General features: G+C 47.6%; 1 protein-coding gene across 2 annotated transcripts; it reads right to left on the minus strand.

Moving 5' to 3' along the window:
* Positions 1-5,711: 5,711 nt before the first annotated feature.
* LOC144148920 (uncharacterized) lies at positions 5,712-23,183 on the minus strand. 2 transcript variants are annotated; one of them, XM_077680449.1, is made up of 6 exons: positions 23,024-23,183; positions 17,753-17,914; positions 13,122-13,251; positions 10,273-10,418; positions 7,612-7,744; positions 5,712-6,027 (listed from the first exon to the last, which is right to left on the minus strand). In XM_077680449.1, exons 2-6 carry the CDS (start codon positions 17,808-17,810, stop codon positions 5,781-5,783), a joined length of 714 nt encoding a protein of 237 aa, XP_077536575.1. In that variant the 5' UTR covers positions 17,811-17,914; positions 23,024-23,183; the 3' UTR covers positions 5,712-5,780. The 2 variants fall into 2 exon arrangements, with proteins under 2 accessions (XP_077536575.1, XP_077536576.1); XM_077680450.1 differs by lacking the exon at positions 23,024-23,183 and adding an exon at positions 21,402-21,547.
* Between the last annotated feature and the right edge of the window lie 1,541 nt (positions 23,184-24,724).

Below are 24,724 nucleotides of genomic sequence, written 5' to 3' on the forward strand. Positions count from 1 at the left end.
ATACTTCCAAGTGAAACGTCTTCCCAGACGACTACTCTGGTCTGCTTGTGCAGTTGACGTCGCAACAAGCAGGCATTTTTGGCGGAATGCGTGCGAAACCAGCCCATGCGTAGCATGCGCTATGCTGGAACGGCCCGACTTCCGGGACGAGCGCGCGAACTTCCGGCGGCCGTGCGCCGGAGAGCTCGAAGCGCCATCCAGCAACTCTAGTGGAGATCAGTGGGTACAACACTATGACTAATTATCTACAAAGGAAAGAACAGCGCACATTTTGACGAAGGACGGACAGAAATACACACCGCAAGCGCTATGAACCGATCGCTTTTTTAAAAGTTGTGGAAAATAAAGAGCACATTTACAGGGAAAGATACAACAAGCGCGTATTTTCCGCAACTTGTAATAAAGCGCCCAGTTGATAGTGAGCGCTTGTGGTGTGTATTTCTGTCCGCCCTTCGTCAAAATGTGCGCTGTTGCTATGTATCTGACCACCAACTATTGATTAATTGTGGGATTTAACGCGCCGACGCAACGCAGGCGATGAGGCGCGCCGTAGTGGAGGGCTCTGGACTAATTTTGAACACCTGGGGATCCTTAACGTACACCGGAATCTCGAACACACAGGCGTTTTTGCTTTTCGCCTCCATCAGAAAAGCGGCCGCCGCGGCCGGGAATCGAACCCGCGAGACCTCGTGCTCAGCAGTGCAACGCCTTAGCCACTGAGCCACCGCGGCGGGTCTGACCCCCAACTGGCCCAACATGGTACCCTTCTGGCTAATTATCTGTAATTATCTTGGCAAATAGTTAACTGACTCGACAAATAATGGAATATTAGAAATCAGCGGTAAAAAGGCAGCAAGACTGAAAATTCTAACAGAGATTTAGTTAAAAATTAAAAAGAAATTATTTTAAGACCCATGGCCCCCTTTAAACAGGTGCAACTTACCTTGGAACGCAGACCCATCGTCGAGAAAGACGCCGGTTTTGGCTGGCATCTTACCCCGCCGCTTCTTTCTTTCCGTCGCAAGGGTGGCCGTCCGCTTCTACCGCGCCCTGGTACAGATACTGTTCCACAACAACATCTACGAGCGAGACGCCCCGCTCTCACTGACCCCCGACATGAGGCGGCGACTGGACGGGCTGCTGGGATGCATGGAGGAAGACCTGCGACGCCTCCCTGCCGACCTGCGCGGCCCCGCCTCGGCAGACTCGGCCAAGTCTCGCGGGGCGCTGCTGCAGCACGTAGTGGCCGTGAAGATGGCCTTGCGCGCCTTCGACGACCACCTCACCGTGCGCCGCGTCTGGAAGACGGACTTCCGCTTCAAAGACATGCCCGACGTCTCCTCGAACGCGCTTTTCTTCATCTACTACGCGTTGGACAACTGCGAGGCCGCCGACACGGTGTACGCGGAGCACAGGGGGCACTGGATGCCGGCACACTACCGCGTCAACGCGGCTCTACGGCACGTGGAAGAGTTCGCGTCCGAGTTCGGCTGCGTGGCTAACTCGAAGATGTCGGCCGCGGCGCACCTGTGTTCGGTCGTGAAGAAGCGCTAGTACTTGCGAGACATTGCGCGACAGAGGAGTCATCGTTGCAGGACCTACTAGGCGCCATAGAACTTCCTCTAATGTTTTTCTCATGCGGTATCGCTTGATTGGCCGCCCGGTACTTTTTTTGATGCGTTTTTCCGTCCCTATCGGGACCCTATCAACTACCGGGACCCTGTCAATCAACCCTACCGGAAGGTTTCGGCACTCAGTATGGTTTGCCTCCAGGACTCGTCGCTGGGGGATCAAAGCGTAAAACTGAAACGGCCAGTATGCGTCCCGCTTTCTCTGCGTAGACGACATTCTGCGGTTTTTTGTACGCATTCCGTTCGAAAGCAGCCACAAGTCATTTGTACGCCGTTCCTGCCCTTTTGTGCGAAACTGACCTTTGATTTCAATTTTATATTCATGTTAAAAGTGGTAATTTTATTGTTTCCTTGTTACTGTCGAGTCTAGGGAGATAGCATTTGCATTCAGTACCAAGTTAAGTGAAGGCGTCTGCTACCCAATGCGCAATAAATTATGCGATTCGCGCATGACTTCGAGTGTTGTCTACCGTCAAATTTTATGCGACATTTCCGTGGAATTCGTGCGCGGAAAAAGCACGTTTGATGCTCCGGCGTCTTGAAGCCAGAGCTGTGGTTTTGGTATGACTGAGCGGTAGAGAAATTTCTTGATCTATACGTGCGAACGTGTGAACGTGTTATAAATGTTTTGCTGGAACGAGGCGCTTCTCGAATTATTGAACAAATATACGATGCCCTTCCACTCTGGGAAGAGTTAAAGATGACCAACAGGGCTGTGGTGCCCAGCATCAATGTGAGCGACAATATGCTGTCAACCGGGACGTAGTCCAAGGGGTGCACGAAGCAAAACACATTTGATTGTAATTTGCGATTAAGGATACTTCCTAGTTAATTAACTGAATGAAAATTACCATGGTGTCTGTTTCATTTCCGTAGAAGCCCATGTATTTACAGAAGACGTGAATTCCACAGTATTTGCAACTTCGGTGTGAACTATGTAATTTTAAAAAGTAAAACTCGGTGCAATGTTAGGGTCGTCTTGGCAGCTAATTGTCACATGATTTATTTCGGGGTAGCTTTAAAAAAAAAAAGACTCAGGACCACTTTTAAATGCGGAGCATTTCTTAGGCTCGCCTGGTCCTCCGTCGTTGATGGCGGCGCCGTCCACGCGCTCACTGCGCATGCGCAACTCTCCTCCTTACACCCACAGCTCCGCGATACTACACTATCGAAATAGTTAGCGGCGCCAGGTTTCGATCCCACGACTCTCTGGCCGCAACGGGAGGTACGCGGTGCTCTTCCCACTACGCTACAAATCCGGGACAGGAGCAAGTGCTACGAACGCGCCTTATGTCCTTGACTCATTCAAACTACGTCAAGAAGCTACTGATACAACGAAGGCACGCGAAGCTGAACGTCAACGAAACGACGAACGGAAAACTTTAGAGGGGGATGCTGAATTTCCCGTGGGAAAGCTGTGGCGGGAAGCGCCACGCGCCTTGCAGCTCAACCAGCCCCGTCCGCAGCGCCTCTGATGCTGATTGTGGCAGGATGCTCCTAGGGATTGGGCAACCAAAGAATCCATCACGAGATAAGTTCGCGTTCAACCACCGTCGTCATCTTCCCGCAGGGGAACCGCCGAAGAAGAAGAAGAAGAACGAGAAGACAAAGCTGCGAAGATGAGGGCGTGTACATTGCTCTCAGCCGGTGCACCGATGTCAACAACCTTTACCTCACCAAAACTGACGGAGACTACCGATTCTACCACAGAGACAACATCGACAAGAACATGATGGACGAGTTTCGGCGCCTCGAGAACCACCGCCTACTCACCGTAACACAACAGCACTTGCGTGCCTTTGCCACCGGTGTGGACCCGGACGCGGAATTCCCTCTGGCGCAAGTAAAAACTAGATCAATCAACATAACGGCAACACAATGGAACCACACGGAACCGCTACGATGCTTCGCATCCTCATCAGGGTTTCCCACGGGAAGATGGTGTAATTTTTTTTGTATGATACGCCCTTCGAAAGTAGACGGGCTTCACAGTGCAACCCTCAATGTGGGAAGGCCATGTCATAGAGCTTAAAACTGTTACCGTAAAGTCGGCTTCACCCCTAAACACAAATGCATTGCACTGAAGACATTTTTTTAGGGGTGGTGGTGGTAACACGCGTTTATGTACAAGGGATACCAAGACACCATGTTACGCTTTAGAGAATTTTGGTGTCTAGGGAAGAGGGATTAGGTAATGGGAGTTGGGGAAAAGAATATGATACATCCAATGGGGTACGAAACTAAAGGAAATGGTGGAGGCCTGATGTCTAGATGAAGTTTCGCAGAGCGGTGAGCAAGCACCGTTCTTCGCTCTGATCGGAACGACTTGGATAAAGCCAATCATTAAGGCTGGGTGGGCTTGCCGATCCTACGTTTTTGACGGCTTGTTGTCGACAGTCGGCAACGCGAGGGCAGTCCCACAGGATGTGTGCAATGTTGTCATTGGCTGAGCAACGTGAAAACTCGGGATCATCTAGACTTCCGTACCTTGAAGCGCGAAAGTGTGGTGTTCTTGCCGAGCCAGTTCTAATCCTGTGAATGATAGTGTGCCATTTCCTGGGCCAGTGCTGACCAATGTCTGGACGCTTCACTCCTAGAGCCGCTCGTAGTTGCGATTTCCTTTCCACCTGGCGGCGAGTGTACAATTCCGAGCTCGAAGTAGGTGAAGGTTCCTCCGCTGTAATCTCATAATTTTCATCCGTCTGCTCGTCGTGAGATGCAGATGATGGCGTTATAACCGAAGGAGGCTCAGGATTAAATTCCCGGCGATTTGAGTGAGCGGCGCAAGGTGGCGCAACGCTCGCGTGCGATTCTTGTCTACATCGTTTTATTGCCGTAGAATATCTTCTGGATCCCAGCCATAGACAGCTTTGCTGACAAAAGGCTTGGTTTGAGGCGCATAAGCTCGACTACACAGGCGGCATCTGTTAAGTGGCTACGTATGTGACCATTGTACTCTAATCTATAAGGAAATCTAAGGAAATTCTGTAGTACTTATTATTGCTGACCAGTACTGTACCTTTACAATTGTCCAAGGAACAGAGGAGTGACACATCGGACCGTATAATAGAATGCTTTTAATGTGTGTGCAGTCGGTTCAGAAGAAGCCGAAAAGACGAAAGTGATTGCCTTCGGTAGATGTTAGAGTGGCAGAAGGCGTAAAGGCCTGTGACCGTAGTTCGAGTCCTAGCGGTTTTGTTATAGCGAAGCATCCATGGCTAGAGTTACATGCAATTTCCTTGTTCGTCAATAATCTCCCGACGCTCCGCCTGTCTTTGAAGCGCGAGGTGTTCTGTAGCACGAAGCGTCGGAAAGTGAACGCCCTGGTGTGTCTACATGCTACTGGCACGCGCAGTCACCACCAAAATCGCATGCCGTGCAAGACATTACCTGTATCCCAAGAAGAGCTTGATTTGCACACGAGATGCAGCTTAACACTTGCGCTTCGTTTACTCGGACTAGATGTCCGCGATTTCGAGATTACGTAATATGAAGCAATGTTTTCACAGCGGAACTGCTTAACCCGACCGTAAGTTGTACGACGCGAACACAAAATCTACATCTGGAAAGAAAAAAAACGTGTCACTTGGCGTGAATCGAAACCGGGATAGGGTGGTAAGGAGGACGAGAGTATAAACGTTTTATCAAAACAAGCAAGTTTTTTGCTAGATGGCAGGGGCACCAGCCCTCTTGTGGGGCGTCCTTAGTCTGGGATGTCATGTTCCTGGCTGGCAGCCCGGGCTCTAGCGAGGACTCTGTTGTGGCGCAAGATGTGAGATGGTCAGGTAGTCCACCCACTGTTCGTAGGTACGGTTTGAGATGGGTGGCAAAGACGGGAATTGTCGGGGAGAGACTCCCATACCAGGAAGTATAGGGCGCCAGGGAATAGGTGCTAGGCACGAACATGTGGATGAATGAATTGGGAAGTGCGCTATGCAGATTGGTTAACTTGGGTTATGGAATTTTCGGCGTTCCGTTATCAGGTGATATCAAAGGGGTTTTGAGGACTCATCACACTGGAAACACGGGGCCCAGCTTAACAATCTTACGCTTAGACTTTTGCTTTCAGTATAGCCAGTGTACAGTCTGCTGCATTTTATTTTCCACGTACTAGTCTTCAATTGAATGCTCCTGTGTCGCCCGACGTTACTACGCGAGTCTCGAGAAAATGATGCCGTACTCGACGATCTCCTTTAGCTGTGGAGGTACAGCGTATTCGGGCAGTTTAGGGATAACGGCGCAACTGGCCGATCCACGGGTGTGGGTTCCGCAGAAGAGGCTCAGCACGTCTCCCATGACGTGCTCCCAGAGGCCAACCAGGAACTCCTTCGCCGGTGAGGAAGAGCCGCAGTCCGACAGCGCCGACTCAGCGCACTCGGTGGCACTGCCGTAGAAGCTGCGCACAGATACCGCGCTCGAATCAGCGTTGGATTGCGGTAAATGATGAAACACAAAAATGATACTCGCGCAGTTGGGGGAAATTTCCAAAGCAGAGTACACTTATGTGAGGGAGTGGCGACAACCGCCTGAAATGCAACTGTACGGCTACATAGGAAGATTACATAGCAGAAGGGTTTGCGGAAGGGCCGGTTGGTACATCTTACTACGAAGGAAAACAGCGCAAAAGACAGGACGAAGTAAAGAACTACAAACCACAGGCGTTGAACAACTGCGCGCTTTATTGCCGCAGGAACACATATATAGGATAAGACAGAAGAGCGACAAATGAAAAAAGAACACAAACAGATATCGCAGTGAAATACGATAGCCCGTAAGTAGGGTAAAGACAGAACCAGGGTCTTCCGCAAGAGGACGCTTGGGATACTCCACTGCATTTGTCTATGCGGGCAAGCAGCTCTTACCGACCGCTCATTTTCCTTCTATCGCTGAATTTCACACTTCTACGAGGACTCAAATCTCTCCCCTTTCTCTTGATTGATCTCTTCCGGCGAGCTTTGGTCTGATATGCTGCCGCCGACATTCTCGGTGCCGGTAACGCCATCTGCAATGTTATCAACTGGATCTTCACGGATGGATGTCCAGGCCCACTTCCAGGACCTGGTCCATTGGCAACATCACGCCGTACAGGCGAACAAGCAGCTACGTTCGCAATAACAAAGTTCCGTCTCTTGCTTTCACCGTTGGAGGTACGACGTTTCCAACGAGTACACTACTAAGTTCGTCATTTCATCTCGGCTACCATCGCCAGACTTCACTAAAGACCGTTCTCTCTCTCTCTCTGACCCTATGGTTAAAAGTATGTGCTTTAGTTTACGCGGGGACTAAATGTGCGCACCACCCATTTATCCCTATTTCATTCATACGATCTTGGCGCGCACACATAACTCCACCTTTATCCACTTTTTTTTCCCTCCCTGAACTCTGGGGGAGCCTGATGTCTTGCGCGGACTTAGATGCCCGGCAACTCCTGGGGTACAAGGCAGAGACAGCAGGGTCGTTCCATGGTCTCTCCTGGAATGAGGGATCATTCCCACATCACCAGGCCCAAAATAAAGTTTTAGGGGCGAAGCACCTTAGCGGCCGGGCTGCCGGCGTCTCCTGTCGTCGTCGTCTCATGTCGTCACGGTAAGTCAAGGTGTCAAACGATGGTTAAAAAAAAAACAAGTGTGTAATGAATAAAACCGGTGGAAAATAAACTAACATGACGAACTAATTTAAAATGCAGGAATAACCAGGATTAAATTGCAATAATAACAGAAATTTGTTAAATTCTCCCTCGAAATTGTTTCACCAACAATATTGCCCTGACAAAAGTGGAGGTTCGGGTTCCTGCCACATCAATGTCGTCGTCATCGTCGTCGTCGTCGTCGTCATCACCATCATCATAATCACCACCACCATCATCATCGTCGTCGTCCTCCTCATAATCATCACCATCATCATAAACGAATGAACAAAGCAGTTTTGTCTGTACATCCTAGCAAGACAAAACAAAAACAGCGAAGACATTCACACCTACCAGCAGGCGTAATGAATCGCCTTGTCGCGAGGTGCGCTGTCGAGGGCTTTCTGAAGGTTCAGGGTCAAGTTGCGCATGCAGCTGTTCAGAGCGTTTCCCTTCCGGTTCATGCACGCGACGCTTTCAAAGTAGCCTACAAAAGGAGAGGAAATGGAAGAAAATAATTCCGTTTTTCGAAACTATTCGAAAAAAAAGTATATGTGAAACTATTTAGTATAAATTACAAAAATGGTTATGGGGAAAGGAAACTTTGAAGTCCACCTTAATGCAGCCATACGGCTACAAAGGAAAGCTATACAGCTTCCTCAGAAACTTCGCAGTTGAAGAAAAATGCGTCCTGGTCCAGCATTCGAACCCGGCACCACCGTTTAGCCGGAGCAGTCGCTATACCAACTGAACTAACCAGGAGGCTAGTCGTTTGTAGCGCGAAAGCGAATTGATCAACAACTCGAAGTGAAGGAAAAGTGAAGGGCCGTACGGCTCCATTGAGGTGGATGTCAAACTTTCCTTTGCAGAAACTCACTCCACCTTGGTGATTTCCCCTAAATCGGGTCGATTAAAAAGGTTATGTACGTGTGCCTTGATTCGATCGATGTAGGAAGTCATCCTACATAAATCAGTATAATTGCCCCCCAATGCAGCTTTGATGGAGTTAGTAGAAGGCCTCTAAATGTTTTATACTCGTGTCACACGGGCACTTTCAATCAGTCGATCCGGATCTGGCGGTGCTACAAGCCAGTTTCAACCGCGATCGAGCGCGATCCCGCCAGGGCTCAATCCTGGTTTCTTAAGCGCGGCTGAGGTTTCCAAGCCCGATCAGACGAAAGTGGTGATACTCTCGTCCCCGCTTACAGAACAGAAGGAAGGTGACAACTTCAATTAACGACACAAATTGTACCAAATAATTTGACTCAAATGAACGTGCGATAACATTTATATAGTTGCGTATATATACGATCACGCCAAGTTAGCAAAGTGCTGCCGCCAAATACATTTTTGGCGCCAGCTGGCGTACGTGAGTGCAACCGGTGCAATTCCTCGATCGCGATTGACACTTGCCGTGTATCAGCGGCGGTGCGTCGAGAGCGCTCGAAAAGTCAACCGCGCTTCGCTTCAATCCAGATTGAAAGTGGCCGTGGGACAGGGGGTATTATATTAGTCTTCTTCGGCCAGTACGCATCTAGCGAAGTCTTCGAATTGATCCCGCCCCAGCAGTTGTTCGTCTCCGTCTGCACTGCCTGTTTCTTTTATACTGTTTTCCACATTTTCATACCCAAACCTTGATGATGATGATGAATTGAGGTGATGTGAAACGGCAACTCGACTATGTGAACAAAATTACTCGTTGCTCTTTGCGGTCGTCTTAGAACAAAGGCTTATCTTTCCCGTTGGACCATGCGCTAACTGTACGGTTAGAAGTTTCCTGTAACTGGCTCTGTTCTGATTTTCCCCCTTGAGATTGTGATCGCCTTTTGGTACTGTAACACATTATCATCATCGAAGTATTTATGATAGTCATCGTCATCGTCACCACCGTTATAATCTTCATCATAATCATCTTTGCGTGCAGTGCAGAACTAAGGCCACTCGTACACTTTCAACTGCTCCGATCTCTCGAAGAACGAAATCATTCTTTGCCCTTCGAAACGGAGTCCTTCACGGTTATTAACATTTCATACACTTAACACCAAACGTACACTTTGGTATTCTATGGCGATGTGCAAATTTTTCAGTATAATCGCCAGCGCACACGCATGCCCCTCGCCGTGCCGAGTATTTGTTAATATATTTCCTTGCGGTAAAGCAGCCAACTTGGGCGACAAAAAGCAGTGTGTTTCCGCGCGTGTTGTCGCAAAAATGTGTTTTTAGAATTCGAGTTTTAAATCTTTATACACCAGCTTCGATTCTATTTCCAGCGCTGTCCGCTTGCATTCGACAGTAACGCCTCGACGAATATTTAGATGCTCCATGCTTCCCTTGGGGCCCTCGAACGCGTCAGAAAAAGCATCGAGCATATTGAAATGACCATTACAAGTGCCCGTGCGAAAAAAATGTATTAAACTTCTAAGCTATGTGCTTTCTGTGCTCCAGTTTCAATTACTACACCGATATAAACCCGCAGAGGCAAACAAAAGCCACAATACGCGTCAAAATTGGACCGTATAAGACATTCCTTCAAGAGTTGAACAGAGAAAAACTAATTCGTAAGATAACGGCAGCCTACAGTTAAAAAAAGACGAACTTTCCCGATTCGTGCGGCTGATTTTGAAGAGAGCCCAAGATTTGTCCCACGAGCCATTATCACTAACCTTCCTACTGGACGTGTGTCACAAAATCATACTGACTCACTCACGTCTACGGAGTCCATGAGGCCCCGATCTCCCACCTGGACGCCTCGGGACTCCTCCCGGCACTCCGCTTTCTCTCCCCGTAGAACTAGCATGTGGCCGTGTTTTTTTGTGTGTTTTCCTGTAGGCCAAATACATGTATTCTCGCTCACTCTTTCTTCTCCCTTTCCTACCTGTCTGTTTCCCTCATTCATCACACTCCCACACCAGCAAGTGTTCTGGTATCCACCTAAGGGTGGATACCAGAAATTACGCCTGCTGGTGGACTTTCCTTTTCTGTTGCTAGTAGCCATAAATTCATCAATTCACTGACGTCTGCGATGGTCAGTGCCATTGGTGCAGATGGCCTCGATGTCTTCCTCGGCTGCTTTCAGGCTGACGAGGAGGGTGCCTCGCGTAGTTCCCTGCAGGCAGTCGTCGACGTACTTCAGCGAACACGCCACCTGGCTGGTGAAGAGTCTGCGGAGTGCGGAGACACCAGAGGCTTGAGACCACAAGCATCCGCGGATTGCAAATTTGGCTCTCAATCAGCAGGAAGCTTTACGCATGTCGTTATCGGGTATTCTCAGAAACCACTGTTTCCGCCTCCTTTCTTCCGTCTTCTCCTCCGCGAGCTGAGTATGAACCTGATGACCGGCACTGATCCGGACATCCAGCAACGACTACACAGTCTCCAGGAGAGAGACCCTCAAGTCGTCACTTAGGCTCCAGGGCTGAGGAACCACATCCACATCGCTTCATAAAGCTTTCAACTACTACAAGTACTCTTCAGGAAGCGCTGCCGATTGCTGTTAGGTATGGCGTTCGAGGCTTGAGCACGAGACCTTTTGCACTTTGTGGTTAACAGTGGGCTTTTAACGCATTCTATTTTGTTTTCTATCACTCAAATTACGCTCACTTCTATTGTTAACTTAAAAAACACTGCTGGTGTGGCTTACGTATTTATCTTTTTTCTTGAATATACCTAATGTATTTTTTTGTGAACACTATCGACTAGTATAAAAATGCTACCAGACTTGGCAGTTTGGGAATGTTTTGCCATATAAATGTCTCGTTCACGATGTTATAACTTTTGTCCTTGTGGCTGTGTCGAAGGACATACAGACAGACAGCTGTATCGAAGGACAGACGGAGAGACAGACAGACAGACCAACATTTTCGTGTCTAAGTAGCCTGTGAAAGACTACCGTCCTAAAAAAACTGAGCCTGTCCAGCCCCTGGAAAAATCCCGCGTTTCACTGATTTGGTTTAACTGGTTTATTGATTGGAGAAGTCGGAAGCGAATGTGCTCCCGGCTACTGCATTTCACCAATAAAACGCCATAGACCCGGATATATAAATAAACTGTTCACGACCATTCTCGTGAGTTCCAATAGTTGTCTATAAAATGTCCTCCTTGCAGTCTTTTTAAGTAATGCGTAAGAATGAAACATCATGAAGGTGGGTTGGCGCATTCGTACAGACGTTAAAAACGTTCCTTGCGGAGAAATATTTGCCCTCAAACAGCAAGCCTTAACTACAACATTCGTTCTTTCGAGTAATGAGATGATCCATCGCGTTCTTTCTAGGTGGTTTCAAAAGTGGAAATTGATGCTTAAACATGCCAAATGACGCAGCATCGGTATATCATACGTGCGGAAAGCAAAGAAAAGCGGGTTTCTATAAACTGAAGCTTTCGTTGTGTCGCAGATGGCGACCGTACTAAAAAAAAATCACGCCATATCCACGGAATGAATGATGATAAGTGGGGCGAAGCTCGAGAGGGGAGATCATCGGTAACCGTAACTCTCCCGTGAAAGTTCGCCCATTACATCATTAAGAAAGACGTAAGACTGTGCGCGTACATTGTACCAATCAACTTTTATTTTCGGAGTCAATGCTCCCAGGCGCAGACCTGGTGAAAGACCCCGCGCTATCGAGGACTACCCCGCACCTCCACTACAATTTGTCACGTAGGATGGGACACAACGGTAAAGAAAGAACTTTTATTTAGGGCGAACTTGTGCCCTAACAAGACGAGAGGAAACGAGCAAAGGTCCTTGCGTCTCGTTCGATCTCCGAGAACGACTGCCTGCGTTCGTGGCGTGATCTCTTGCGTGATCTCCCCCTCGCAGTGCACGTGCGCTCGCGCCTCCGTTGGCGAACACAGACAAGCTCGCGCTCCCGGTGCCGAGTTTGCGCTGCTGGTTGCAGCCGGCCCACTTTGCGACATCTCCGAAAGCATGCGGCGGTCACGTACCACGAGACACAAGGGATGGACAGACCCATGGCTTTAGGAGCTTCGCCCCTAAAACGCATTGCAGAAAAGCGAACTTTACACAATGATCGAGAGGGTAAGTGATGATGATTGGTTTCCACAAAGGCACCACATCACGTCCCTCAATGAAAACGCTTCCAGTCATCGGAGCAGGACTTGGGCCTCTCACGTTATGAAGCGGGCATCTATCCGATTGTGCCATTCCGACACGGTTGAAGCAGTTTGGATTTTAGACTACGACTTTGACTCAGGGTAACTGCTTGGAAAAAGCTTCGCATTTTAACCATTTTTCCTTAAGAAAGGACCTTTAACTTGTTTTTAGATGCGACGCATCTCTTGCTCTGAGGCATGTCCCTCCTGCGTCGTCGTTGTCGCGCCGTCCGTCCGCATCCCTCCTCCGTTCTTCTCTCCGACAGTTGTGCGCAACAGCTGTGCGCAACACTCTCACTCCGTCTCATTATCATAAACAACAGCTGCGTGCGCGCGCTTCGCTCCGCTCCCGTCGCGCGGCGACGCGCGGTGTGCGCAAGTGCGCGCATGCGCGACTCTCCTCCGTTGTCTCCTCTTCTTCAAGCGCTGTGAATATAAAGCGGGTATCGCGCTGCGGTGGTTCGCCCATCTTCCCGCGTATGAGAACACTCGCATGTGATAAAAAAGCATCATACGCGTTCACAACACGTTTCACCCGATTTAGAATCAACCCAACGGAAACACCAATTGAACCACCCGATGCGTCGCATCACACCAGGGTTCCCTCGCGGGAAGATGGGCGTAATTTTTATTTCGACAGTACGTTTCAGATGGAAAATGCAGGTAATGACAAATAGCTTGGGTGACAGAAACCTTAGTTGGCATATCGAAAAAAAAAACACAACTAGGCGAACGGCGTACACTTCAATACTCACTCGCACTTTTCCTTCAGCCCATTTGCGTCTTCAGGAAGGCTCGTTGTGTTACTGTAGGGCACGAAGTCTGTTCCGCAGGCTCGCAGTCTTTGCATGCCACAGTTATGGTTCTCTTGCGCTTGACAGGCAACTTGTGAAGACAGAAAAACGTAAATTAGCAATTAATCGTAATTAACAAAGCGTATAATCGATCCCACATTTTCTTGAGGAAGACCGCGTAACTTCACTTCGCCATTACTGGGTGGGAAATTTCGACGAAAGTGAATAAGTTGAATTGGTCAGTGACGATGACAACCGCCTTCAGAGGCTTACGTTAGTTGGATTTCCCAATTTCCATTTATCTTTGAGGCCAACGTACCCGCCCACAACCAAGCAAGAGCATTGGCAACAGTCACAAAAGCAGCTTTACAGCTGTTTAGAGGCGTCACTGTAAAACTACATCATAGCCTTCGCATAATGACAGGGCCGTGTTATCATTACTAAAAAAAACTGTGGTTGTTCTCTCTTCCATAGGAACCGGTAAAACCCGAAAGTGAAATGTGCCTTCACAGGAGCAGTTGAATGTTTATTGTGCATCGATATGAACTTGCACGTCGCTATTTATATTTCGTCGGTATGGCACAGTGAGACGCATAAACGTTAGACAATGGATTGCACGTGTCGGGGCATTGCGTAAATCCGACTGAAACAACGGGTGCTCGCACACCGTCTGTGTGAGCGAAACCAAACGGGTTGTTAGCGAATCATTTTGGTGAAAGGAGCAGCGGACCGTGTCACAAGCGCGACCTCCGCAAGTCGGCTTCTCCGCAGCTTACGCTGCGCGTCCCCCGTACACGTAGGCGCTGGCATCGAGGCGCCAACTGGCGCCAACTGTCGGCGCTCATTAGCGCCATGATGCACTACTTCGTTTCGCCTCTCCTAAATGGCAGCACCATCTTTAAGGGGGGCTAGATGGCGCGCTTTCCGTCCTATTCACGCGTCTGCTCATAGCGCAGTCGGAAGCGCGTTTCGTACCTCCAGTTGCGGCGAAAGAGTTCTTGTCTCGAATCCCGGCGGCGTGTTTCCATACGCTTCGCTGTACAGAGCACCCACGTGACATGTGTTATGTCACTGCGTGCGCTATTCTTTTGAGCGCCTCCTAAAACGAGCCCACCGTTCTGGCTCTGTAGCCTCGACGTAGAGCACTGAGTACTGGCGCTGCTGGCTTAGGTTCGAGTCCCCCGCAGGTCTATCTGGTAGCTTTTTTTTCATTGCCTGTTTTGTTTACTAAATTTATTTTTTCTCTAAACTCAAATCGACGCGTACTTTTTGTAAATAATGGTCATATGGTATGTTTTAGGTCGCTTAGGTTTGAGGCGCAGCCAATGACCACGTTGAATTACCGTTCTTCGTCGCGCGAACATGTCACGTGGGTGCTCTGTGCAGCAAAGCGTTTGGAAATACGCCGGCGGGTCTCCGACGAAGAGGGAGGGGCGGCCAGCTCTGCTTTTTCTCCTACTTTGCTCCAATGGTGCTTGCTGCACCAATTTGTTTTTCAAACGCTTGGTGTTTTATTTTTCGGGCGTGCACGTGGATTTGCAAATTTATGTTCATCTTGACCTTTCGCCTCTTCGCCTGAAAACTTAATCAAGCAACTTGTCATATTGGCTCGGTTGTATCAACACTATTGCTCCGTCCGAAAAGCAAACCGGCGAGTTCGTTGCTAAATGGCAAATTACCTCGGCAATTCGCTTCAGGCTAAGAGACTTACCTAGGACATTAAAAGTTAACATACTTTGCCTGATAGCGCAGGCCATGCAAACACTCACCAACAGGCTATTCGGAGATGTGTGTTCACCTTTTATGAGAGGGTGCAAAGCCTGACAGAACGAACCTATTCTGGAACCAGCAGTAAGTAGCAAAGGAGCGCCATAATAGTAATAAAGTCTAGGACATCTATTATGCAGTGAACGCGATAGCATTAGCGTTGAACTGTGGAACTGATATGCGGATATTTTTTCGCAGATACTGTTCAGAATCCATCACCGGATGAAATTTCTACAGCAAGAGCCACGTGGAAGTTATCGTGTTCATTCTATGCGCGGTAGTGACGTGGTGCGTACAGTGTCCACTGTGCAGCGGTGCGCATGTACAGGGGCCGTCAGAAGTAATTGGAGCACGGGAGCTGTGGCCGAACTGTATCAGAGCGCCGTGCAGCTGCACCGGCGGTAAACGAAATGACTAGAACACGCATGCGCGCCTGCCACGGCGATAGCCCATTTATACGTTTACACCTCCCAAACCGCTTCTTTTAACCTAGCTTCGAACATTGTTCGCAGTATACTGGTCTCGGCGATGGCGCTGATAGCGCACACCCCTAAAAATACTTGACAGAAAAACTGTCACTGCAGATTCCTGTGATAGCGCGACGTTTCTCCGGCAGCTCGGGTGCGCTGGAAGTGCGCCAGAGACGTTGGGAGATGCGACTCTGCTATCAGCGCCATCGCCCAGACCAGTACGCTGCGAACAATGTTCGAAGCTAGATTAAAAGAAGTTGATTGCGAGGTATAGATGGGCTGTCGCCGTCGGCAGGCGCGCATGCGTGTTCTCGACATTCGTTTACCGCCGGTGCAGCTACACGGCGCTCCGATACGTTTCGGCCACAGCTCCCGTGCTCCAATTACTTCTGACGGCACCTGTACCTTCATTGTCATCATCATCCTTTACCATTTGCGAAATATCCTTTGACTTGGCACTGTACGCATTTCACGACTTGTCGAGAACTACTACTGGGGTTCGATTTCCCACCTGCAGACGAGGAAGCAGATTTGCACCACGTTACATCATACCCTTCATTCCTACAGAGTGGAAATACTAATTGAATATACACTAACTAGTTGTCTATACGAGCTGGTGGGATAACCTGGACCGACCCCCGTCCCAACCGTTCTTGCGTACCTGTCTCTTCACAGAACCTGCAAAATACTGCGATTTCCACGGAACCCATAAGCAGCATGAAAATGACCTCTACCAATTCGCGCGATTTATGTCCTCACGAACCTTGTACAAACCGCATAACCTTGAGCCGTGATATCTTTTCTATCATTTCCTCCGTCCATGTCCCTCTGCTTCACCACCGGAGCATTCAGGCCCCATCAGATAATAAAGCTATTCTGTTTCTCTCTCTCTCTCTCTCTCTCTCTCTCTCTCTCTCTCTCTCTCTCTCTCTCTCTCTCTCTCTCTCTCTCTCTCTCTCTCTCTATCTATCTATCTCTCTATCTCTCTCTCTTTCGGTCACTGTTACTGAGAAGCTTGGCTAATCACCCTTGTCAGCGCTAAATATAATTATCGGAAACCTGCCTTGTCAACCACATAGTTGTTACTTGTGTAATTACTGTGCTCAGATTTCTCCTGTTATACAGATAACGTGCCTCCCAGGCACGTTTTAAGTCGGATGCCGCAACCCATACATTAGGTTCACCTTGAGACATACTCAAAGCTTATTAAGCATATTTAAAGCAATTGAGCATGTTTGAAGCAAATAAAACGTAATCGGGTAAGTGGTAGTAGTAGCGTTCGTTTCATTAAAAATAGGCGCAAGATTTTTTTTCGTAAAAACTACGCGGTAAAAACCGCCGTCGAAGACAAGCGAGATAAAAGTACCTATTAAAAATTCACTGGCCATTCCACTCTGTTAAGATTTTGTGCAGTGAAGCTGCGCGCGTTGGTAGGTGTTAACGCAATGCCACACCGGCGAGTTTGTGTGTCGGGATCTCGTACTGCTGAATCTACCTCATTTAAAACAAACCAAAAACAGGAAAGGAACAACACACAGACAGAACGACCAACTAGGCCCAGTTTTTGGCCTTGCGGCCTTTCGTTTCTGCAGTCAGGTGGTTCTGGAAGCAAAGTCTGTCGCACACGTTGCAGCCAGAGCCGAAGTGACGAGAGAGAAAGCCTCTCGTGAACATGGTTTACGCGCCCTTGAACTCTTCTAAGTTGGCGCCTTGCAGCTGAAGGCGCTTTGTGCAATTCCTTTACTCGCATTATGCATCATCGGGTCTCGCTCGTCGATTACGTGCTCTCTCGTAGCCATGTCCGTCGGACGCCGCATTTATATCGGGAGGCCGTCGACGATTACTACGCTCGCGTTGCTGTTATCGCGCCCAGTTCACCTGGCATTTTCCTTTATGATTAGGCTTCACTGTGCGACATATATTGTGGTAAAGCCAACTTACAAAGACCAAGCCTATAGAGATCTTCTTGACGTCTGCTCCACTTAAAAACACAAATGATTTGCTCAGCATTCAATTTTCCAGGTGTGGTATAAGCCATCTTTTATCAACACATGAAAGCCCTAGCACCTTATCGTGTTAAGCATGGTCTTTGTGAGCTGACGAAGCTTACACCGATCGCCTTAAAGTCGTCTTCACTTCTGAGCGTGAGTGCATTCCTGGGAGGACATTTTTCCAGGGGCAGTTTAAGCAATATTACATCAAAATAGAAGGGCCTGATTGGTGTAAGCTTGGTCACTCTAAGCCGGTTTTTCGACATTTCGTGTTTCGTTGAGGACAGAAAATCAAACTTGCATCACAGGTTTATGAATGCTTTCTAGTGTCAACTCAGGCAACCTGTAAAAACGGGGCACTTACCGAGAAAACATGTCAGCAATGCCACGAGGTGTCCTAAATGACAACTGGCAGCAGGCATTCTGGATTTTCGGTGCGTGCTGCTTCGTAAGGAGACAAGCTTTCCGCAAGCTTCAAGCGACGACCGGAACTGTTGCGCCCCTCTTTCTCTCCCGTTGACTGCTTCTGTGGTGGAAAATGCACAAATAAATAATCATCAGTTGGGCTTCGTAGGTAGTTGACCATGTTCGTAGGCGTAGGTAGTGTCTGGTAGCCTCAGAACCGGCTTAGGGACAATTACCGCCTGCAAAAACTTCGTCGGTTAGACCGCACCCCTGTATATGCCTTGAGGCCGGGGCTGCCTGGTGTAATTTCAACGACCAAGTAGGGAGGTCGTTTATGATAAATCGTTCCAGGTTAACATGACATCAGTCGGGTCTAGTTTGGGCTGCTTTGATATAGTGGAAAAGCACTCAAACTTCGAAAAAGGAAGCAAGGACACGTACAACAACGACACAGGATGGTTCCGGGTGTTTATGGGCCCTGGACTAAGGGCTTCTTCCGCTTTCAAGCTTGAACCTTTTTTGCTTGAAATAAATATTTTCCCACTACAACCACTAAGGTGAAGATCGGGGAACGCTTTGGAATAGAATAGCTTTTCCCACGACTCGTAAGTTCAAAATCTCTGGTACCTGTTGGCGCCTTTGTTGAAAGCAAAGCTTAATCGATGTTGTGCGACGAAATCCATGTTGCAAATATTAAATGGAAAAATCTTTGTCTAATGGCTGGATTTAGCGATTTGCTCGTCACACATTTGCACCCGGTAGCGGAGCGAGGGAGCCGCGTTGACGGAGAGCGGCAAGCGGTTTCGACTGGTCACGTGTCCGATTCCTCGTTTTGCGTCTGTTGGTTTTTTGAAATGTCGCAGTGGTGCTCGTTAAATCTTCAAAGTTGAACCAATTTCAAATTAACATGCAACTGAATGAAAAAAAAGCGAAAGGATATTATTCTGGGAACACTTCAGTCTGCTTAGATGCTTTGAAGACGAAATCCCGGCGTACTATTGTGACGGAAACATTTTATATAAACGTGGTGCCGTGGACGCAACAACCACTGCATTTTAGCGCGCACAATTTATCTTAATCTTCTATAGTCCACTACATTCCACGTTCCCTTATCTTAAGACACATTAATTCGCGAAAACAGTTTTCATTCATTATAAGCCACCTCAATCTCAACCTTAGCCCACCTCACTACCTCACATTATCTTGGTAAACCTTAAAGGAGCAATGAAGACAAAATACAAGTTGGGTTTATTAGAAAGACTGCTTAGTCCCGATAACAATGATACCAATATCATCGCAATCTTCGAACAAATAACGGAGATATTAAAGAAAACGTGTGAAGCAGTCGCGACTCCCTAGCTAATTTCCCGCAACTTTTCTATGACGTCACGGAACCTTGCTTGTGCGATTGGCGGCCGCCTAACTGACCTACCGCGATGACACATGACTGGACGTATGTAATGGGGCCTCTAGTTCCATTTGATCGCGTCACTTGAATGCTAACGTGCACTTAACGCACTGAAAATTATGTTTTATTGTTGGCCGTATGACGCCATTCTTGCTCATAACACGTCACTGTGGCGCAAAATTTGAAAGTTTTAAATAATTCTTGCTGTTTTTGTAAAAAAAAAATCTTTTGTGGCTGTGATGGAGCTGAGTGAGATACTGAATCCTAGTTCTTTCAAATTAAACGAAGTTGTATTTTCTCTTCATGGCTCCTTTAACGTTACCGTTAATAGCAGCGTAATAACAATCAATATTAATAATCAGTCAATTATTACTTCATCTTAATCAGCCTTAATCCCCTTTGATTCCAGCTAATAGTGTGATCTAGTAACGTGATCGATTGCCTAGTTGGTATTGTACGGTTTTGTTCAGATGAGCGCAAAAAGGGACAGGGACTGTGAAAGGACACGACACAAGGGCGCTACTGCAACTGAAGTTTATTACACAGACACTCTCTTTCTAAACAGCGTAGGAACTGATAAAACTGAACAAAAAAACAGCAAATGAACGAAAAAAGTAGTCACATGCATACCCAGCTTTCTCGCTCAAAATTCCAACCTCTCAGGAACCTAGCAAAACCACTTTAGGAAAGTGATATTTGGCATAAAGCCAGAAGTCAACGTGAAGATGAAAACAGTACAAGAACTTTCCAGGTTTCTGAATATTTTTTTGTGTAATTCGCTGTCAAATATTACTCCCCATGCATTTCTATGGGATAGTTTCCATGGCTCAGGAACATAGTCGCGCAAAGTGCGCGACTTGAAACTGTGCACAAAGCAAGCATTCAACCCAAATATTAGCTGTGCAAAAGAACTTTTAATTTCGCTAAAAAATTGCAGAGTAATCACTGTTGAAAGGACTGCCATGAGCAGGAAAGCTGCACATGAGATGAATTTTGCGCGCTCGGGCACACCCGTCGTCAACCCGCACGCCACAACCCCAAGAAATTCCATTTCTCTGGGCGATAGGGGCAAAGATGGCACGCTGATACAGCTGTATTGCGCACTGTGAATATTTGCTGATCTGCTATGTCCCCATGTGCTGATCCGCTGGTTTCAAGAGCGCCTAACATTCGTCAAACACGACTGCAAGCAAAACCTTTGCAATCTTTGTAGTGGGCAGCTAATAAGTGTCCCTGAATGCCGCGGCGTAGATTATTTGCATGTTCGCGCGAACGAGCGTAAAGCAGCTTCCCGTTTGGCCTATGTACGACTTTCCACATTTTACGACGGCAGTGCCTGAACGTGAAAATTTCATATCATGTGAATACCTTTTCTGTTATTTTCCTTTTTTGTTTTGTTCAGTTTCACCTAGCGTGTTTGTAAAACGAGTGTACGTGCAATAAACGTCAGTTGTAGTAGCGCACTTGTGTCGTGTCCTTTCACAGTCCCTGCCAATATTCCGCACTCAAGGTGTACAAAACCACGATGTAGTGTGGTTCGACTCAGGCAGCAGACTATGAACTCCTTCAGTAGGCCTACGGAATGCCGACACCACTGATCTCCACTTACTTGCTGGATGGCGCTTCGCCACTGTCGCGGCCGGGCGCGCGCACGACCACCGGAAGTTCAACGGCTCGTCCCGGAAGTCTGGCGTCTTCTACGCTTCTCAACCGCTTGTTAAGCGTCCCCATTGGCGCATTTTGACATTTCGTTCTCACTTTATTGCATTTTGGCTATACAGATCGCGTTCAGATCGCAACTTATGCTATACCGAAACATGCGACGTTAATATGAAGCAGAATTTAATTGCGAAAGAGAACGACAATGTCACTTGGGTCTTGGTTTAAGAGGAGACGACGCCGCTCAAACGGGATTTATGCTCGGGATTTATGCTAGAAAGAAAACAACGTGGGCACGGCGTCAAGCTGTAGCCGAGTTCGTGCGCCCGTTCTGTCAAAACAGTTGCCAGTAAAGTGGTCACTGCAGAGCCTGCAGGTGCCTGGGGATGGAGCCCGTTTGTCCCTTTGCCACCGAACGACCGTATAAATCCGGTTTAGAGCGAGGAAATTTGCGTAACAAGAGCCGCAGCTTAAAAACGACACTGATATGACATTTGCGTTTCGCTGCGTATCACGCACGTCGTACAGAATAATGTAATACCTCCAAGTGGAACGTCTTCCCAGACGACTTCTCTGGTCTGCTTGTGCAGTTGACGGCGCAACAAGCAGGCAGTTTTGGCGGAATGCGCGCGGAAACCAGCCCATACGTAGCATGCGCTGTGCTGGAACGGCGGCCATTTGCCCGACTTCCGGGACGAGCGCTCGAACTTCCGGCGGCCGCGCGCCGGAGAGCTCGAAGCGCCATCCAGCAACTCTAGTGGAGATCAGTGGTCGACACTCTCACACGCAGGTGCGTAACCACTGCCCTACCGAATGGCCATATCTCGAGCACGAGCTAGGTCAGTCCACTCCAGGGAGCACTTCGGCTTGTTGAGACGGCGCATCGTAAATGGCTGCATAACGCCACGCCTCAAGTGTATTTCCGTCGGCGCAAGTGCCTTATCACTCAGGCCACTCACTCGAAACGTTCCGACAGGCTTAATCTGACCGGCAATGCGAGTGAGGGACGCCCTATTAAAGTGACATTTGCTTTTTAAATATTACCTGTTCAAGGTTAGAGGGGGGGTGGGGGTATATGCGCACTAGAATAAATGACGACATACAATTTTAAAAGAAAAACGTGTTGGTCTGGGGGAACGCAGGTGTTATGATCTCAGCATTTGGAAACTCTAATCTTATGTGGTTGCTATTAAAGAAAAAAAAACACATTGCAAGCAACCAGTCAAGCTTACATCATCACTCATATAGCACTGCTTGGAAGTATGTTGGCTTTAAGGCAGAGCTTTTGTTTTCTTGCCAAATCGGTGGGTAGGTCGGTCGGTCGGTCAGCCATCCAGCCAGCCAGCCAGCCAGCCAGCCAGCCAGCCAGCCAGCCAGCCAATCAATCAATCAATCAATCAATCAATCAATCAATCAATCAATCAATCAATCAATCAATCAATCAATCAATCAATCAATCAATCAATCAATCAATCAATCAATCAATCAATCAATCAATCAATCAATCAATCAATCAATCAATCAATCAACCAACCAATCAATCAATCAATCAGTCAATCAATCAATCAATCAATCAATCAATCAATCAATCAATCAATCAATCAATCACCTTGCTGTTTAGTGGTCATTTGGGCATTGTACGTAGGCTCAATATATAGAGCAAGAAGTCGGCAGCTGAACGTGACGTATTTTGCAGTTCTTGGCAAAATATTAATAATGCCAACTAATAAAGCTCAAATCTACCTTTGGATTTCTTAGTTTAACTTTAGAATTTAACACAAAAATGAAGTTTTTAAAATGATGACCCCGAAGACGCATACCATAGCGGCTTTTGCAACCGGATGTGTATCAATTTGCAAGAAAATAGTACATTGTCGCATCGAAAAAAGAAAGTCATTTAGTGAGAACCTAGCACTTTGCTTATGGGTTTCTAAACTTTAAGATTTTAGGAACATTACCAATTTATCCCACTATGTGGTCACCAATATACCAACATTGTTGCTGCGAGTAAAGAAGTTGTAAATTCCGTCAGCGACTTCAAAGTAGAAAAAAAGGTCTGCCGTGTAGCAAATTTGGAGAAGCGTCTCCAAATAGAACGTAGAAACAAGCAATCGTGTTATATTTCGGCGCCGTGATGCATTGCATACGTACGACTGCACTTACCTGTCAGACCTGACGAGCTTGCCGAGTTGTTGAGAGGAATGGGGTACGAAAAATAGACAGCAACCCTTTGGATTTAACGTGCTCTCTTCCTGCGGTCGAACCAAAAACATGAACACACTCCCAAGACAGGGACAGGAACCAGATATCGCTTTGACTCGGTAGGAGGCACTTCCATCTGTAGGGCTTTGACGAAGCGATTTTTTTTAACCTCCTTGGTATTGACAGTCGAGATGTCAGGAGAGCTCTTCAAGAAAAGCGGTCCGTTCGAAGATTAAAGGCTACCGCCTCGCCAGAAACTCTAGTGGGGGACCCTCTTTACTGTCAGCCAGCCTCTACTCGAGATATCTCGGCTCCTTCAGTTGCTGTTGACCGGTTCTTGGCGTCTTTTTGTGTCGGATTGTGGGGCGTCGCTCGCTGAAACACCAGGGGGTGAAAAGATATCCGTAGAGTTACACTGTCGAGAGTACAAGCTCATTGTACTTTCATCGGCATGTGTCGTCTAGCCATTTATTTTGTGATTGTGAGTCAGTTCGGAAAGGCCGGGAAAAAGAGACAATACGCCCACACGCGCGCCGCACACACTTTTTGTTCACGGTCAACGTATTCATGATTAACGTATTCATGACAATGATCATGATCACTTTTTGTTCATGATAATTTTTAGTAATTAGTAAAGTCAGATGGTTTTAACTTTTTTTAGGGATCAGAAATGACATGATCTGCTATTGAACAAGTCTGGGTATTTGTACATATTCCTTTCTTTGTGTCATTGAAAAAGGGACGTTACAGTACGCCATTGTTATAAACTGAGTCCTGCAGACAGGTCTCGAAGTATGAATGTTCTTCAGACGATGTTTTTAAGCTGTTACAAAAAAAAATGTGAAACTGTGGTTGCTGTTACGTTTCAAACATGCTCCTCGTGCGCTGTATTGACTGGGACAGGTTACGGCACTTTTCCCGGCAATAAACTGCCTTTTTGCTTTACATGTGTGACAAATGTGCAGTTCACTGTACTCTGTAACCGATTGATTGAATAAAGTGAATAAAGATATGCAGAAGCACAAAAAAAACAAACAAATGTTTCATTGCAGGATGAAGTCCCCTTTCATTGGCTTCGAGCTGCTCTTATCCGTATTCTGAAGGTACGTGGACACTAGCGTCGAACTTGCCATGCCGCCCTTCCGTCGGCCGCCGCTCTGCGGGTGGAGGCTGCGGAGCTACGCCGCTGGCGGCCAACGGCAGGGCGGCACGGCAAGTTCGACGCCAGTGCGCACGTAGCTTTACGTGCCGCTTTCCGACGTCGTCCTTCGATCCAGTTATCGAACTTCTCCTATTTCTGGTCCCGTCTCCCGGTAGCCACCAAACCGTGGTGATCCAAGAGTCGTCATTTCTCCGCGCTACATGTCCGACCTACCTTCATCTATTTCTATTCATTTGGGCTAGGATATTTTCGAGCGAAGCTTGCTTTCTGGTCCAAGACGCTATTTTTCTATCTTTTACCATAGGTTGTGGCATTTTCTTTTCCACGGCCCTATAGCCTGACTTAAATTTTATTTCAATCGGCTTCGTAAACCGCCAAGTTTCCGCCCCCAGAGTCATCACCAGGAGTATAGGTTGCGTACCTCTTCCTTGAATGACAGAAGTAGATTGCTGTTCATTACCTAAGTGTAGGTGGAAATTTATTTCCAGCATATAGTAATT

This window comes from Haemaphysalis longicornis, unplaced genomic scaffold, assembly GCF_048455015.1.
Source record: "Haemaphysalis longicornis isolate Haplotype H1 unplaced genomic scaffold, Haemaphysalis longicornis Haplotype H1 scaffold_8, whole genome shotgun sequence".
In the NCBI taxonomy this organism is placed as follows: domain Eukaryota; kingdom Metazoa; phylum Arthropoda; class Arachnida; order Ixodida; family Ixodidae; genus Haemaphysalis; species Haemaphysalis longicornis.

Bases quoted from the DNA above. Each gene is read 5' to 3' on its own strand.
- LOC144148920 (XM_077680449.1), bottom strand. From the start codon at position 17,810: ATGCCTGCTGCCAGTTGTCATTTAGGACACCTCGTGGCATTGCTGACA. The intron at 7,745-10,272 runs GTCAGTGAATTG...CTCCTTTTGTAG, and splicing joins TGGCACTGACCATCGCAGAC to GCTACTTTGAAAGCGTCGCG. The intron at 6,028-7,611 runs GTAGGTGTGAAT...ATCTGTGCGCAG, and splicing joins GCGATTCATTACGCCTGCTG to CTTCTACGGCAGTGCCACCG.